Below are 15927 nucleotides of genomic sequence, written 5' to 3' on the forward strand. Positions count from 1 at the left end.
GAGAATTCTTTTGTCTATTTTTGACTTGATCTGATTCAATGTTTCTAAGCTATAGTATACAGTAATTCTAAGGTTTTTTTTTTGCTCATCTTCCATGATAATGTCATTTGGACAGTGTTTCACCTATTGAATGACATAATAAATAGTATGTTTTAAACAATGGTAAGTTTAAATAAATTTACAAATGCATAGCGCTATAAAGAAAAAGATACACAAATATACAATGCTATACAAATAGATATTCACATTCTAGTTTGTTACATTTATTTCTTTTTCTTTCTTTATTTTTCTTTCTTCTGTCTTTGCTTTACACCTTATTGATTTGCTACACGATGCTTGTTGATTCTTACTCACCATCTATTTGTAAAAAAAGAAGACTAATATAAATTATATTCAATGAAATATATATAATTAGTATAGAAACAGACGTATTTGTATGTGAGAAAGATCGTGATAGATATAGATTGATCGAAATAAATATAGATTAAGGCCTCTTTGTATGTGATATAGATCGTGTTAGATATATGTGAATGATGGAGATAGATCGAAATGAATATAGACTCATACCTTTTTTATTCTTGCTCATCATCCATTTGTAAAAAAAGAGACGAATATAAGTTTTATTCAATGAAATGTATACAATCAGTATAGAAACAGATATGTTTGTATGTGGGATAGATCGCGATAGATATAAATTGATCGAAATGAATATAGATTCAGATATCTTTGTATTCGATGTAGATTGTGGTAGATATATGTAGATGATGGAGATAGATCGAAATGAATATAGATTCAAATCTTTTTGTATGCAAGTCAGTTCGTCGATCGCGACAGTTTTGTTGAAGTAGTTATCGGGATATAAACGATTGACGAGGAAGACGATTAATGAAAAAGTGTGAGCAAGTTATTTCACCTTTTTATAGCCCCTTCGTTGTGATGATATTTATATATTTGAAAGCTGTTTAATTTTGAATACTTGTAGGTAGTTTAGTGATTACTCCGTTCGTTAGAAGACATAAATAATTATTGATAATCATATTATTGTTTATTATTCTTAAAATACAAGCCAAAAACAAGAATCAACAAATGAAAACAATATAAGAATATATTTGGAACATTAGGTAAATTCAAGACATTTCAAAACAAATACATAAATCTAAAATATTATATCTACAAAAATATTCTTACAAAACAAATATCACATCTATATCTCTCTATATCCAAGATTATGATTATCTACCTTCACAAACAATAATAAATATTACAAAACAAATTGTTAATTACTTTTAAGCGGTAATCACATTTCTCATTAAATAATAAATAATAAATGTTTTCGTTCATTTTGCTTCATTTAAAAATAACACGCAAATGAGAAAAAAAAGAAAAGAAAAAGAAACTAACATATTATGAAAAGCCATCCTAAAACTCTTTACTCTCCCAAATAACTAGTCTGTCTTCACCACGGCCTACGGTTGCTCATCTTCCGAGCGGAGAGCCAACGCCGGACTTCAATAAATCCCTTTACCCATCCGATAAATTCCATCGTTGGCAAGGATAACAAGATCCAGACAGCAACTTTGAAGTTGAGTGCTGCTTTTAGTAAGCATTGTTCATGTAATTTCTATCTCTATATTCAGTTTCCAGTGGAATTGAAGCAGGATCCGCTCCTACTGAACTAAAGAAAGGAAAGAAAAATGTTGAGGCTAAGAGCATTTCGGCCTTCGAGTGAGAAGATCGTGAAGATACAGATGCATCCGACCCATCCATGGCTTGTCACCGCCGATGCCTCGGATCACGTCTCTGTATGGAATTGGGAGCATCGGCAGGTCATTTACGAGCTCAAGGCAGGCGGAATTGATCAGAGGCGTCTTGTTGGTGCCAAGTTGGAGAAGCTAGCCGAGGGAGATTTGGGTTCGATCCGTTGTGATTTTCTTCTTAATTTTTTCATTTTTAATTATGTTCTGGATGTTACTCTGAAAATTTTCTGCTGATTCGTGTCTCTTGAACGTGATTGTTAGATTCGAAGGGGAAGCCGGCTGAAGCTATACGAGGGGGAAGGTGTGAGTCTGGCATCTTCCCGTTTTTCTTTGTTTCCATTGGTTTGAAATCTGTCTAATGGGATGCATTGTTTAATGCAGCGTCAAACAGGTGAACTTCTATGACGATGATGTACGCTTTTGGCAACTTTGGCGGAATCGTTCTGCAGCTGCTGAAGCTCCTTCAGCTGTCAACCAAGTTACATCAGCTTTGAGTACCCCTGCCCCTTCCACAAAAGGGAGGCATTTTCTGGTTATCTGTTGTGAAAATAAAGCCATTTTCTTGGATTTGGTGACGATGCGTGGTCGTGATGTACCGAAGCAGGATCTCGACAATAAATCTCTTCTCTGGTAAGTTTGTTACCCTGTTTGATACCTTGATAGAGTATTTGTAGAATTAATGTGTTTTGATTGAAAGCAATCTTGAATTCAGTTTTGAAACAAGAGAATTAAGAGAATTAATTTGGAGAGGGAGAGAAATAAGAGAGTTTTCAGAGGTGCAGAGAGTTACTAGTGATGTTTGGTCCTTAGAGAAGCCTTTTTTTGTTACCCTTTGGGCAATATTTTTACTTCGGTGGAGTCCATTTCTCTAGTGGGGTTCTCGTGGGCTTGATTTTTGTGTGCCTTTGTTTTCTTTTATTTTTCCACAAGGAAAGCAGTTGTTTCCATTTGTCAATGATCTTCTTATCATTAGCCCATGCTTGTATAGGTAAAATAACACATCTATCGCTATGTAGACTTCATTTTACCTGATCCAATTCTCAGTTGTTTTCTTTTTGCTATTCAAATGTTTCCAACATTTACGAAAATCTCCATTTCCCTTTTGCAATGAAAATCTTTCAAAGTTAAGATTTCTAATAAAGACCCTCAACTTCCATCTACTGGAACATGACAAATGTATTTAATTGTATTATTTAGGCTGCTATCAGATTTTTTTTTTGTTTGTGGTTAGCGGTCTTGGATCACTAAACTGTTTGTCTTCCTTTTTCCCTTTCTTTTTTAAATCCCTGCCATCATCCATGTTGCAGCATGGAGTTCCTTTCTAGATCTTCGGGGGGAGATGGTCCTCTTGTGGCCTTTGGTGGATCAGATGGTGTTATAAGGGTCCTTTCAATGTTAACCTGGAAGGTTTGAGAAATTTACTTACTGATCAAGTTTGATAGCATTATCAAAATGTCACTCTTATTTTCTAATTTCATATTTTCTTGCAGCTGGTGCGCAGATATACTGGAGGTCACAAAGGATCAATTTCTTGTTTGATGACCTTTATGGCTTCCTCGGGTGAGGTAACTCCATAAATTGTGATCTGGCTGTAATTTAGTATACATTGACTCAGTTCAAGTTATTTGATAGGAACTGCCTGTCTCATTTTTATATAATGAGGTCATTTATTCATCAATTAAGTAAATAACATTTTTGGAAGAGAGGAATGATTACGTTTTCTAAAACAGATTGAAGACAGCAAAGGACATCCTTGAATCTTCTATTTTTGTTGTCTTCTATTTTTTTGTGTGTAAGGATTATCAACTTCCCAAAGACCTTAACTTAGATTTTCTTGTTGCTAATTGGTCACACCTTTTGTACTTCTTTTGATAGAGACCTTTTGTACATCCTTTAGATTATCTATAAATCAATGGAAGTGTTTCGTATAAAAAAAATCTATTTTGGTTTAATCTACATTTTTTGATTACGAATCATCACGGGGTGTTTCAAAAAAAAAAAAAAACATTATCATAGGGAAAAGTTGTTAAGATTGGAGATGTCATGTAAGTTTGAGGGAGTGAAGTTTGGATTATAAATGTGAGGACTTTGATGAAGATGATTGAACTATGATGGATTTGCCTTTCTCACGGGAAGTTCTTATTGGTACTTCGATGAGTATGTGCCGTGATCAGTTCAGCCACACACACATACACAAACAAGAAAGACACAGCATTTCCACTATCAAAGAATTTACAAAAGGAGGGAGAAATGAGATATCCATGCACAACAATGGGTTACAAAGAAAAAGTCCTAACTAGTGTAAGTCTGAGCTAAGCTATTATTACGAACTTCTTGTGAAGTAGATGACCAAGTAGAAGCAAAAAGAATAGCCAAATCCCAAGAGACATCCTTGCTCATTTGTTGACCATGAACAATTATTGAATTCCTTTCGAACAAAGTCTCGAGAGGAGGGCAAATATTCCATTGGGTCGAATGATTTTCGCTTGAGCTTTGGGATGAGGGCAATCAATTAGTTGAAGGGACGACATTCAAAGCTTTGTTTGGCTGACACTATTATTTAGCCATATTATTGGCCTCATAACGAGGACTAATGGTGGTGGTTAGCCAACAACAGTTTCCTACCATATTTGCTAAAGCAATATATATATTAGGTTTTGAAGCAATAATATATACATATATATATATATATATATATATATATATATATATATATAATCCCTGTATGTCAAAAAGTGGTAAGTGGCTACTTTTGGAGTTTTGGAATAATCTAAACCAAACTATTGTTATGTTTTGAAGCTTTTCGTAGGTTTTGGTTCACGGTACCTTTGTATTTCTCTCTCTCTCTCTCTCTCTATATATATATATATATGTATACACACACTTTTGTTTCTCACTCTTTTTCGAGTTTTGTATCAAGTTTCTCTTTTCATCTCTTCAATGAAAAAATTTGTCTTGTATCAAAAAGTGGCAAAGTGATTATGCATTATCCACATGCTTGCCCACACATTTGTGTTAAATTGCTGATTATGTAACTTGTTATCAAGCTTAAGCTTTTGGGTCAGTCGGTAATTTAACTTGGCACCTGAGCAGAAGGGCCAGAAGGTCCTGTATTCAAACTCCTGCAACGTTATTTTCTTTCCAATTAATATTGATTTCCACTTCATATTTCAAGTCCACAAGTGAGGGGTCCTAGAGTGTTCATATAATACTTAAGTTTACCATCATTCATCAACGCATGGTGTTGAGTCAATGGGTGATTAAACATGATATTAGAGTAGGAGGTTAAGGAGGTACTCTGTTTAAACCCCTTCGATGTTTTTTCCTTCCCAACTAATATTGATTTCCGCTTGTTGGGTTTTCAACAAATTTCCAAGCTCACAAGTGAATGAAATGGCTTTTTGAAAACCCAAATGAGTTTTCATTCTTATTTTTGAAGTTAACTATTGTTTTCTTTTCCAAGTATTTTGAACCCTGAAGTTAGTTAATGTTCTGATACTTATTTTGGAGTTGCTTAGTATTTGAATATTCATTTCTTTATTTTAGGCTTTACTAGTTTTATTTATGTTTTAATGTTACTTACCAAATTGAAACTTATAATACACGATAAGGTACAATACACAACACGCTAAATTTTATTTTTGATATGCGTTTTATTTCATGAGTTAACAATCTTGTTTGCACTGTCTTGATCTCCATTTTTTTCTTATTGATGCTTTCCCTGCTTTTCCTTTTGGATTTATTATCATATTGTTTTTGTGAATTTGATTGCCAGGCTCTTCTGGTATCCGGTGCTAGTGATGGCTTACTTGTACTCTGGAGTGCAGACAACAGCCAAGATTCACGAGAACTTGTACCAAAACTAAGCTTAAAAGTTTGTCCTCTAACCCTCCATTTCTATAACTATTTTATTTGTTGGTTTATTAGTTATTATGTTGATATGTTTTACGGTTATGGCTTCTTCGCAAAACTTTTTGTTGTTGCTCATTTTTTCATCTTATATTCTTCTATCTGGTTATTTCTTAGAAGTTGTATACTTAAAGCATTCACATGCCCTTCCATGATAAATATATTTATCTGCGCTCCATAAAGATTAATGAACTGGGTTAATGATAAGATCTATTGCATTCTTGATAGGCACATGATGGTGGGGTAGTAGCTGTTGAACTTTCCAGAGTGATTGGAGGCGCTCCACAGCTTATCACTATTGGTGCGGACAAAACACTTGCTATTTGGGATACTATCTCTTTTAAGGTATTTACATATCTATGGTGCATTTCATTTTACAATATTGGAGGGCTTAACATATGTAGCTTCTTGGAAGTCTTCTTGAATATTGTATGATATCCCGTTTAATCTTTTCTTCTCAGGAACTGCGTCGCATTAAACCTGTTCCAAAATTGGCCTGCCATAGTGTTGCATCTTGGTGCCATCCTCGAGCTCCAAACCTTGATATTCTTACTTGTGTTAAAGATTCCCACATATGGTATGAATTTTGTTTATTATTACTTTTCATTTTATTAATGGATTATGTCATCTAAGAATGTTGAGCATGTCCATTTTTATGGGAAATAAAGAGTGGTAAGCTTATGATATCAGCTTCCATCTATTTCCTAGTTTATTTAATTTTAGTTCTGTTTTTTCAGCTTTCTGATTACATCAAGGCTCTTATAGGTTTTTGATCATGAAAGTTGTGTTTCTTATAAAATAAAATAAACCAAAGCTCTGATAGAGTAATTTTTTTCAGGGCTATCGAGCACCCCACTTACTCAGCTCTCACAAGACCGCTTTGTGAACTTTCTTCCCTTGTCCCTCCTCAAGTACTTGCTCCAAACAAGAAAGTTAGGGTACGTCTTTTACTGCAAGCGTGAAATTTGTAACTATTCTTAATGAGTTTGTTTTGTTTTGGCTTCTATAAACATTCAGCCTACTTTTTGTTGTTTTGTGGGGATTTTTTTACCTACTCCTTGGCGTTCTTGCATTTTTAAAAATTATTTTATTGCTTTTTATTCTTATTTTTGTTTTGTTTTGTTATTTATTTATTTGGGGAAACATAGGAAAATATATTCTCCAAAAGAACACAACCAATAGGCTTTGGGGATGTGGGGTCTTTAAGCTTAATTGAGAGGGTCGACAAGGCAAACCTCCAATCTAATTTAATGAGGACACTATTATAGAAAGAATTGTGTTAGGCAGTCCAAGACGAGGCTGTAAAATCTACATTTTCCAAAAGAGAAATTTGTACATCTATTTGCTCCATATCTGCATTTAAGAAAGACCAATCAACTTTAGTAATTTGTGCCATTTTGACTTGTAAAATCTCAAATCTCCAGGCCCCAATGGCTTCAATGCTCAGTTTCTGAAAAATGATCGAAACACCATTAAAATCAAATTGTTTTAGGTATTATCAAAGTTCTTTTTTTTCATTTTTGTTGTTTTTGTTGTTGGAAAGGGCATGATCAACAAGAGAACTAACGAAACACATATGACAGGTGGGAGATTATAGACCAGTTAGTTTCGTTTCTTCTCTTTACTAGAAAATTGGGAAGGTCCTAACTGAAAAACTTAGAAAAGTGCTCCCTGCTATCGTAAATGAGAGTCAGTTGGCCTTTGTATAAGGAAGACAAATTGTAGATGCTATTTATTCTAACCCGGGGAATTCCTTTTTTTCTTATTCTATAAGAAAAATTAAACAACATGAATTATCAAACAGCCACCTTAACAATCTCATGTTGCTGGTTTATTGTATGACTGCTCATCAGTCTCATGTTGTAGGTTTACTGTATGATTGCTCATCCGTTACAACCTCATCTTGTTGCTACTGGAACCAATATTGGTGTTATCATCAGTGAACTTGATGCTAGATCTCTTCCAGCAGTAGCTCCTCTTCCAACTCCATCAGGCGGACGAGAGCATTCTGCTGTTTATATTGTTGAAAGGGAACTAAAGTTGCTAAATTTTCAATTGTCTCACACAACAAATCCATCTTTGGGAAATAATGGATCCTTATCTGAAGGAGGAAGGTTAAAGGGAGATGAGCTGCTACAAGTCAAGCAGGTCAAGAAACATATCAGCACTCCTGTTCCACATGATGCGTATTCAGTTCTTTCCATTAGCAGTTCCGGAAAGTAAGTTGGCCCCATATTTTTCTTCTTTGAACCTTTCTCTGTAAAGTGGATTCTGACATTTGGTTATGCATCCATATTAATAGAAGAGGGGTTATCAAAATTTTCATTGGATTGTTAAGTTTGATCTGTATTTCTTTTAACTTTTTGCATCAGGATCTATTATTGTTTTCAGCATCTCTTGCAATAATCAATCAAGACATGGGTGTTTTTTTTTTGTTTGAAAATTGTGCTCTAGGACTTGACAGCTTTGTTTTTCTGTATAGTGCTATTCCATGCCTCCATTAATTTCTAGTAGACTAAAACAAGAATCTGGTTGGAAGTGGTAATTTCATTCCAAAGTTGTAATTTATTTGACGCAGGTACCTTGCTATAATTTGGCCCGATATTCCGTACTTCTCCATCTACAAAGTAAGTGACTGGTCCATTGTTGATTCTGGGAGTGCAAGGCTTTTGGCTTGGGATACATGTCGAGACAGGTTTGCATTACTGGAATCTGCTATACCTCCTAGATTTCCTACAATTCCTAAGGGGGGATCATCAAGAAGGGCGAAGGAGGCTGCAGCAGCAGCAGCACAAGCAGCTGCAGCAGCTGCTTCTGCTGCTTCCTCGGCCAGTGTTCAAGTTCGTATTTTGCTTGATGATGGGACATCAAACATATTGATGAGGTCCATAGGTAGCCGCAGTGAACCGGTATTTGGCCTTTTTACCTTGCCATTTTTGTTTCCTTCTTATACTTTCTTTTGGGACAATGGTAGAATGTACTTCTAGTTCAATGTGATGGCAAATGCAGTCCACAATTTAATAGACTAATTAAACTTTACATGGTCTAATACCATGGAATCAGAAATAAATATCAACCTACTCCTTTTTACCTAAGCACTCTTTTTTTTTTTTTTTCTCTCTGATGAAAAAGTACGCTCTTACCTTTTAAACTTTGAAGTAAATGAGAACAATCCCTTTATGATTTGATGCTTATTTAACTATTCTCCAACAAGTTGTTTCCTCCTAAAATTCCTCGACACTCCAGGTGAGATTGCCACATTAAGGGAAACCTAGGTGTAGATTAAGCATTGCAAGTGAAAACAAAGAAGTTGGTGATGAGGAATTCTTTTGAGGTCATTTTGGTTTATGAAAAAGAGAGGAAAATCCATTGAGATTGTATAAGCCTCAAGGATAAATCCTAGAATTTTGTATGTTACTGTATTGGGAGAAAGTAGGGTTATATATAGTTCGATTCAGGCTACTGTTTGCTCAAGCTTTAATTGTCATATTATATCTATATTTATATAGTGGGGAATTGATATATTAGATATTTGGTTGTTTGTTTTTAAAATAAGAAAACAGAAATAATTATATTGCCTCGCCCAGTGCCCATATATGGTTGAATGCTTATGGAGCTCCTTAGTATTATTTATTTCTAATGTTTAGCTATTTGTACATTTGTCTGATTATCAGAAATATGCATTTTTTTTCAGTCATTGGATATTCTACTGCATTCATCTCATGCAGTGCCAAGCTTCAATAAGATTAGCAAGTCATTGCAGTTTTCATATTATTTTTCTTAAGTCTTATTTACTTTACACCATTATACAGTATGGGGAGAAAATGTAATTGCTAAAATAACGTTTTTAGGTTGTTGGTTTGCATGGTGGGGCTCTTCTTGGCGTTGCATATCGAACATCTAGGAGAATTAGTCCTGTTGCTGCCACAGCAATTTCGACGATGCCTTTATCAGGATTTGGCAACAGTGGTGTTTCTTCCTTTACAAGTTTTGACGATGGTTTTTCATCCCATAAATCTTCTGCTGAGACAACACCACCAAACTTCCAATTGTACAGGTGAGAATTTAACATTACCCCCATCTCTCCAGTTCTGTTTGAGTATTTCCCCCTTTTATTCACTCTGGCTGGTGTTTCTCTTGCAGCTGGGAAACTTTTCAGCCTGTTGGTGGGCTTCTGCCCCAGCCAGAATGGACTGCATGGGACCAAACTGTTGAATATTGTGCTTTTGCATATCAGCATTACATTGTCATATCTTCTCTTCGGCCTCAATATAGATACTTGGGAGATGTAGCAATTCCATATGCTACTGGAGCTGTTTGGCACCGTAGACAACTTTTTGTGGCTACTCCAACAACCATAGAGTAAGTTATATTTCCCCCTTGTTTTTGTAACTTCTGGTTGCATTCCTGGCTTAACATTCATCATCTTCCTCATGAATTCTGTTTTCCTCTCAAATAATGGGAGAGACGTGTCTTCTTCACTTTTGGAGTTCAATCTTGTAATGTGTTTGTTTCTGAAGTTCAATCTCGTAATGTGTTTGTTTTGTTTTGGTTTCTGTATAGACTTTTTCTCTAGTGCTTTGATGTATTCAAATTCACGAGTCTTCCAAATTGCAGTTGAGCATTAGCATGTCACTCACACCAAATTTAGGTACATGGTATCCATAATTCATTCTTTGTCGAAAGGTGGAAGAAGATAAAATCACCTTATTTGGAGATGTGAATTTGTGAGATCTATTTGGAACCACTTCGTTGCTTGTATAAGTATAAGTAGAAATTTGTGGTCCTTCTTTGTTGCTTGTATAAGTAGCTGTTCTCATTCATCTTTGTCATAAGTTAATTCATATTCTTTGATATCTTATAAATTATTGTTAGTTCTAAATGTTGCGTCTTCTAAATTATTATCATTTCACATTGCATTTAGATTTTTCAAGGCACTCCATTTTGGTAAATGGATCTTTTTGGGTTCTGCTTGTCTTGGTGTTCATCGAAACCTTATGCTAACTATTCTATTCAAGAGATTTGCTTGTGTTTTAAAGTTTTTATTCTCTGTTTAAGCTTTGTATTGTCTCTATTATCTACTCTTCTATGCTTTTTGGTATTGTGTCTTTTTTAGCATTAGTCTCTTTCATTTTATCATTGAAAAATTTTGTTTTCTTTTAAAAGAAGTGATAGAAATCTGAAATTTAAACTTAAATGAAATACTACTAGAGCTTATGCTCCTTTGTTCTGCTGTATGTTCTAGATGTGTTTTTGTGGATGCTGGAGTTGCACCTATTGACATTGAAACGAGAAGGATGAAAGAAGAGATGAAGTTGAAAGATGCACAAGCAAAAGCCATTGCTGAGCATGGGGAGTTAGCTCTTATCACTGTAGATGGTCCTCAAACTGCTACCCAAGAAAGGATAACGTTAAGACCCCCAATGCTTCAGGTAAAATCTTGTTCCTTTTCTTTATGTGTGTCTCTGTGGTCACAATATTGGAAATGTTATTTGATTTCGGGTTGTGTGCACATCCTTGACCAATAAGGGAAGACCCTCTCCTATTGACTTTAGAATATTTGCAGTTGCAGGTCCTGATGGGGAAGTCTCTTCCATTGTGAAATTTAGCCATTTAAAATTTCTAATAGTGACTGAACACCTCTTCAAAAAATAATGATGACATTCGGTTCCCCGATTGGAAAGTAGTTCCTACATCCATTTTTTTTAATAGTATTGTTCTACTAACCATCCAATGTATTGTTCTACTAACCGTCCAATGTTTTGTTTTGGAATGTCCTAGAATCCTAACAAAGTAAAATTTATGAATAATAATAAGAAAAATCAGTATCACATTAAGAAAGTAGTTCCATGTTGAATGTATGTTCAATACCTACCCTTTATTCAAAATAGTGTTTGTCAAAAAATACTCTTTATTCAAAATAGTGTTTGTCAAAAAATACTCTTTATTCAAAATAGTGTTTGTCAAAAAATACTCTTTATTCAAAATAGTGTTTCTCCGGCTAAATATTTGGTATATTTACAGTTTATAGTTTTTGAATCAATATGAGTTATGCTAATTTCTTTCTAATCTTTTAATATTAATTTTACCTTACTATTTCAGGTTGTGCGATTAGCATCATTTCAGCAAGCTCCTTCTGTACCACCATTTTTATCATTACCCAAACAGTCGAAAGCAGATGCAGATGATTCAATGATACAAAAAGATATTGAAGAAAGAAAAGCAAATGAGATAGCAGTTGGCGGTGGTGGAGTGTCAGTGGCAGTTACTCGTTTCCCAGCTGAGCAGAAACGACCTGTAGGACCTCTAGTTGTGGTTGGCGTTAGAGATGGAGTTCTATGGTTAATTGACAGGTACTTGAATCTTGTAATATCTATCTATCTATATATATGAATTTAAAGGACAAAACTACCTTTCCTCCCAAAAGAAAGCACAAATGTTGAAGTTTTTTCAGTACAAATGTTAGAGATGGTTCAGTATGCCAACGTGATGGCTTAACTAATTGCTAATGTGCAAGCAGTTCAATCAACAGGAAATTAGCATAAAAATTTGCTTGTATCTATCAGTTTGAGATCGCTGCTCTCTGCATGTTTAAGTTGCTTTTCTTCATTTTCAAATGATGGAAGATTAAATTTGACTGAAATTATCTATGCTTGAAAAAGTTTAAAATGCAACCCAGTAGAAACTCAAAAACATCAAAATGCAAAAATTTTAAGTGTCTTCCATTCATACATCATGGTTGGATGCGTTTATTAAAATAATTTTTGTCTCATTTCCAATTTTAATCTGTTTTATGCTCAGAAGGATTCTTGAATTTTGAATCAGAAAAGAGTTTTAACTATAATAATGGGAATCTGGACTTATGCTGCTTGAGCTTTCTCGGCCAGGTACATGAGTGCACATGCTTTATCCTTAAATCATCCTGGTATTCGTTGTCGATGTCTTGCTGCCTATGGTGATGCAGTCAGTGCTGTCAAATGGTATTAACTTTTTTCTCATTGTTTTACATTTTGTCATGGCAGGAATTGTTTCAAGTCCTAAATATTTCTTTTTCTTGCAGGGCAAGTAGGCTTGGTAGAGAACATCATGATGACTTAGCTCAATTTATGCTTGGTATGGGCTATGCTGCGGAAGCCCTACATCTACCTGGAATATCTAAGAGGTAAATGTACACATGCGGTAAAGATGGTACCCTAATTTAAAATTAAAAGGCCTATGTTGTCATTTGTTGCCATCTATAAGCCAATCCCCTTTATACACAGTTTCTTAATCACTCATTGGCTGGAGTCTGTCGCCATTTGATATGAGGTCAATGTGTCAAAACAGTGACGGCTGTATAACAATCTGAGTACTCTAGTCCTAGTTCTACTTGTTAATCCATCTCTATTTAAAAATTTCAGATTGGAATTTGATCTGGCTATGCAAGGAAATGATTTGAAAAGAGCACTTCAGTGTCTTCTTACTATGAGCAACAGCCGGGACATGGGACAAGATAACGCAGGGCTTGATTTGAATGACATTCTTAGCTTAACAACTAAAAAGGAAGATATGGTTGAAACGTTTCAAGGAATTGTGAAATTCGCAAAAGAGTTTTTGGATTTGATTGATGCTGCGGATGCTACTGGACAGGCTGATATTGCTCGTGAGGCTCTAAAGAGGTTAGCTGCTGCAGGTTCCTTGAAAGGTGCGTTACAGGGTCATGAGATAAGAGGATTGGCCCTGCGATTAGCAAATCATGGCGAGTTGACACGACTAAGTGTAAGTTCTTGAAAATACTTTCTAGCCTTCGTTCATTTATGTTCAAAACTTGGTAATTGTTTTTGTTATTCAAAATATGTTGTGCTCGACAGTATATGCTTTAACTAGGTTATTTCATCTGATCCAAATTTTTACCTCATACTGTTGTTTTTTGTAGCTTCTATCTTAACCATTAAATTTCATGTTGCATTTAAATGTCATTCAGCTTCTTTGTTTTTCTCTTTATAAGTAAGGCCTCGAGCAGTCACCAATCATTGCAAATTTGGGATCTTTAGATTACATTTGCAGTCGCATTCCTTTTACCTTCATTTTTTGGTTACGGTAATTGGAATTCATGCAAAGACGAGCTAGAAAGGTTGAGCTTTCTTTGAAAGTGGAAAAAATATCAGACAATTAGCCATTAGGATTTTGACTGGAGAAAAGTTTTTCGAAAATTACCAGTTTCATCTCTAAAACTTGGCTAGAATTTCAAGAACTTGTCTTACAGTAGAATAAAAAAATGAAGCAAAATATTATAAAATATGTGAAGGGGAAAACAAAAAGAAAACATTAGCAAATCGGCCTAATTTTGCATATTCTTTGTTTTTGTGCAAGTGGCAGACTGGATGATCGTGCTTACTGTGGTTGCGCTGATATATTACTGTTTCTAAAGATATATAATCTTCAATGCTTTGTTTAAGATAAATGACAGATGTAAATGCTACAGGGATTGGTAAACAATTTGATCTCAGTCGGTTCAGGACGCGAAGCAGCATTTGCAGCAGCAGTTTTGGGAGACAATGCTCTCATGGAAAAAGCATGGCAAGACACTGGAATGCTTGCGGAAGCAGTGCTTCATGCTCATGTATGTCATCTTTATTTGTGCTGTGTATATACTTCTGTTTGGGTATTAACTTTCATGTAATTTCCAGGCTCATGGGCGACCGACATTGAAAAGCTTGGTTGAGTCTTGGAACAAGATGCTACAAAAGGAAATGGAGCATACTTCATCAGAAAAGACGGACGCTACAGCTGCATTTTTTGCATCCCTGGAGGAACCGAAACTCACAAGCTTGGCAGATGCAGGCAAGAAGCCTCCAATCGAAATCCTTCCTCCTGGAATGCCAACTCTTTCATCTTCCATTCTTGGTCCAAAGAAGCCTGCTCCTGGAGCACAAGGTGCTCTGCAACAACCGGCCAAGCAATTAATGTTGGAGGCACCACCTGCTAATCCACAACCACCACCAGACGGTACACCGACACAATCAGAACCAAATGAACAGACTGCGGATGGTAATGCCCCAACTTCAACAACAGCTACTGACACGTCTCCGACTACTCCAGCAGAAAATGTTCCTACAACTTCAAATGGTTCAGAGCCATCGGATACTCAATTAGCATCCTCCAACACAACACCGGTAGAGACTCAAATACCAACACCATCCGGAAATGATACCACACATCCAGAGGCTGTAATAGAGTCGCCTGAAGTTAAGAATTCCTCTGTTCCGATTTCATCATTTACAGATGATGCACCACCACCATCAGAGGCCCCATCCGAGGTACCTGAGCTTCAGAATACCTCTCTTCCAAATGTATCACAAATTTGAAATCCAGCTATAGTCGAGTATAGAAGGTGAGGTTGATTTTGGTACCAGCTGTTGCCGCCTCTTGACCAAAGCGCCAACCCACCTCACACCCAAGAGGGTACTAACTAACAGCCAAATCCTCTCCGAACCACAAGTTGTAATGTATTCTTCATGTGTTAGATTCTCTCTCGCCTATTGTGCCATACAGAGTTGCATATATTCTTTCGTTCTTTGTTGCATTAGAACACATTTCAATATATATGCAGTTCCATTTGTAAAATTTTTCTGGTGTGATTGTGTAATTTAGTGTTAGCTAGAATTTATCTCGAGAATTGACATTGTTTTACAATGTTCAATATACTAATTCTTAGTATTTTTTTCCCGTTACGAACGCTTTTGTATTGTTGTTGCTATGTATTGTTTTGGATGTGTCGCCTATAAAGTATACCTGTATGAACTTCTTTGATTGTTATGGTGAATATATTGGAATTACTTTTCGAACTTTGAAGACTTCATTTTTGAAATTTTAGCACAAATAACCGCCATTTTTAATCTCATGAACTAAAATTGTATTTTTACACTTAGTTTTATATTATTGTTAATTCTGATGGGAAAGTATTCTTACAGTGCAATGACAAATGAAATTAAAAAAAAATTCATTAATTTCCTCCATGCCAAAAACTTCTCTATGCTCTTTACGCAGGTGAGAAAATTGAGATAATAGTAATGGCGTCCATTTAACTTAACTTAATTAGTATCAATATTTTGCAGTTTTAGAATCAAACAGTACAAAGTACAAATTTTTTCTTATTTTTGGATTAGCTCACTCTCAACCTGATTCGTGAACGAGAATAGAGTGCCAACATAAAAAAAAATCTACAAATTAACTACCGCTAAGTAAATCTATAAATTCAAGTGCTTGAGGAAGGAATAGA

The 15927-nt window shown here is 35.3% G+C and overlaps 1 protein-coding gene across 2 annotated transcripts; it reads left to right on the forward strand.

The window, feature by feature from the left end:
- Positions 1-1402: 1402 nt before the first annotated feature.
- Positions 1403-15493, forward strand: LOC103497626 (uncharacterized). Of its 2 annotated transcripts, none has more exons than XM_051079240.1 (20): positions 1403-1923; positions 2019-2058; positions 2139-2387; positions 3065-3164; positions 3248-3322; positions 5533-5631; positions 5895-6011; positions 6128-6243; positions 6505-6604; positions 7533-7885; positions 8245-8575; positions 9518-9723; positions 9810-10028; positions 10912-11098; positions 11769-12019; positions 12554-12646; positions 12727-12828; positions 13067-13424; positions 14131-14268; positions 14336-15493. In XM_051079240.1, exons 1-20 carry the CDS (start codon positions 1695-1697, stop codon positions 15011-15013), a joined length of 4041 nt encoding a protein of 1346 aa, XP_050935197.1. In that variant the 5' UTR covers positions 1403-1694; the 3' UTR covers positions 15014-15493. The 2 variants fall into 2 exon arrangements, with proteins under 2 accessions (XP_050935197.1, XP_008458090.1); XM_008459868.3 differs by having other exon boundaries at positions 1404-1911.
- Positions 15494-15927: the final 434 nt, after the last annotated feature.

The sequence above is a fragment of the Cucumis melo genome, chromosome 1 (genome assembly GCF_025177605.1).
Source record: "Cucumis melo cultivar AY chromosome 1, USDA_Cmelo_AY_1.0, whole genome shotgun sequence".
NCBI classification, from domain to species: domain Eukaryota; kingdom Viridiplantae; phylum Streptophyta; class Magnoliopsida; order Cucurbitales; family Cucurbitaceae; genus Cucumis; species Cucumis melo.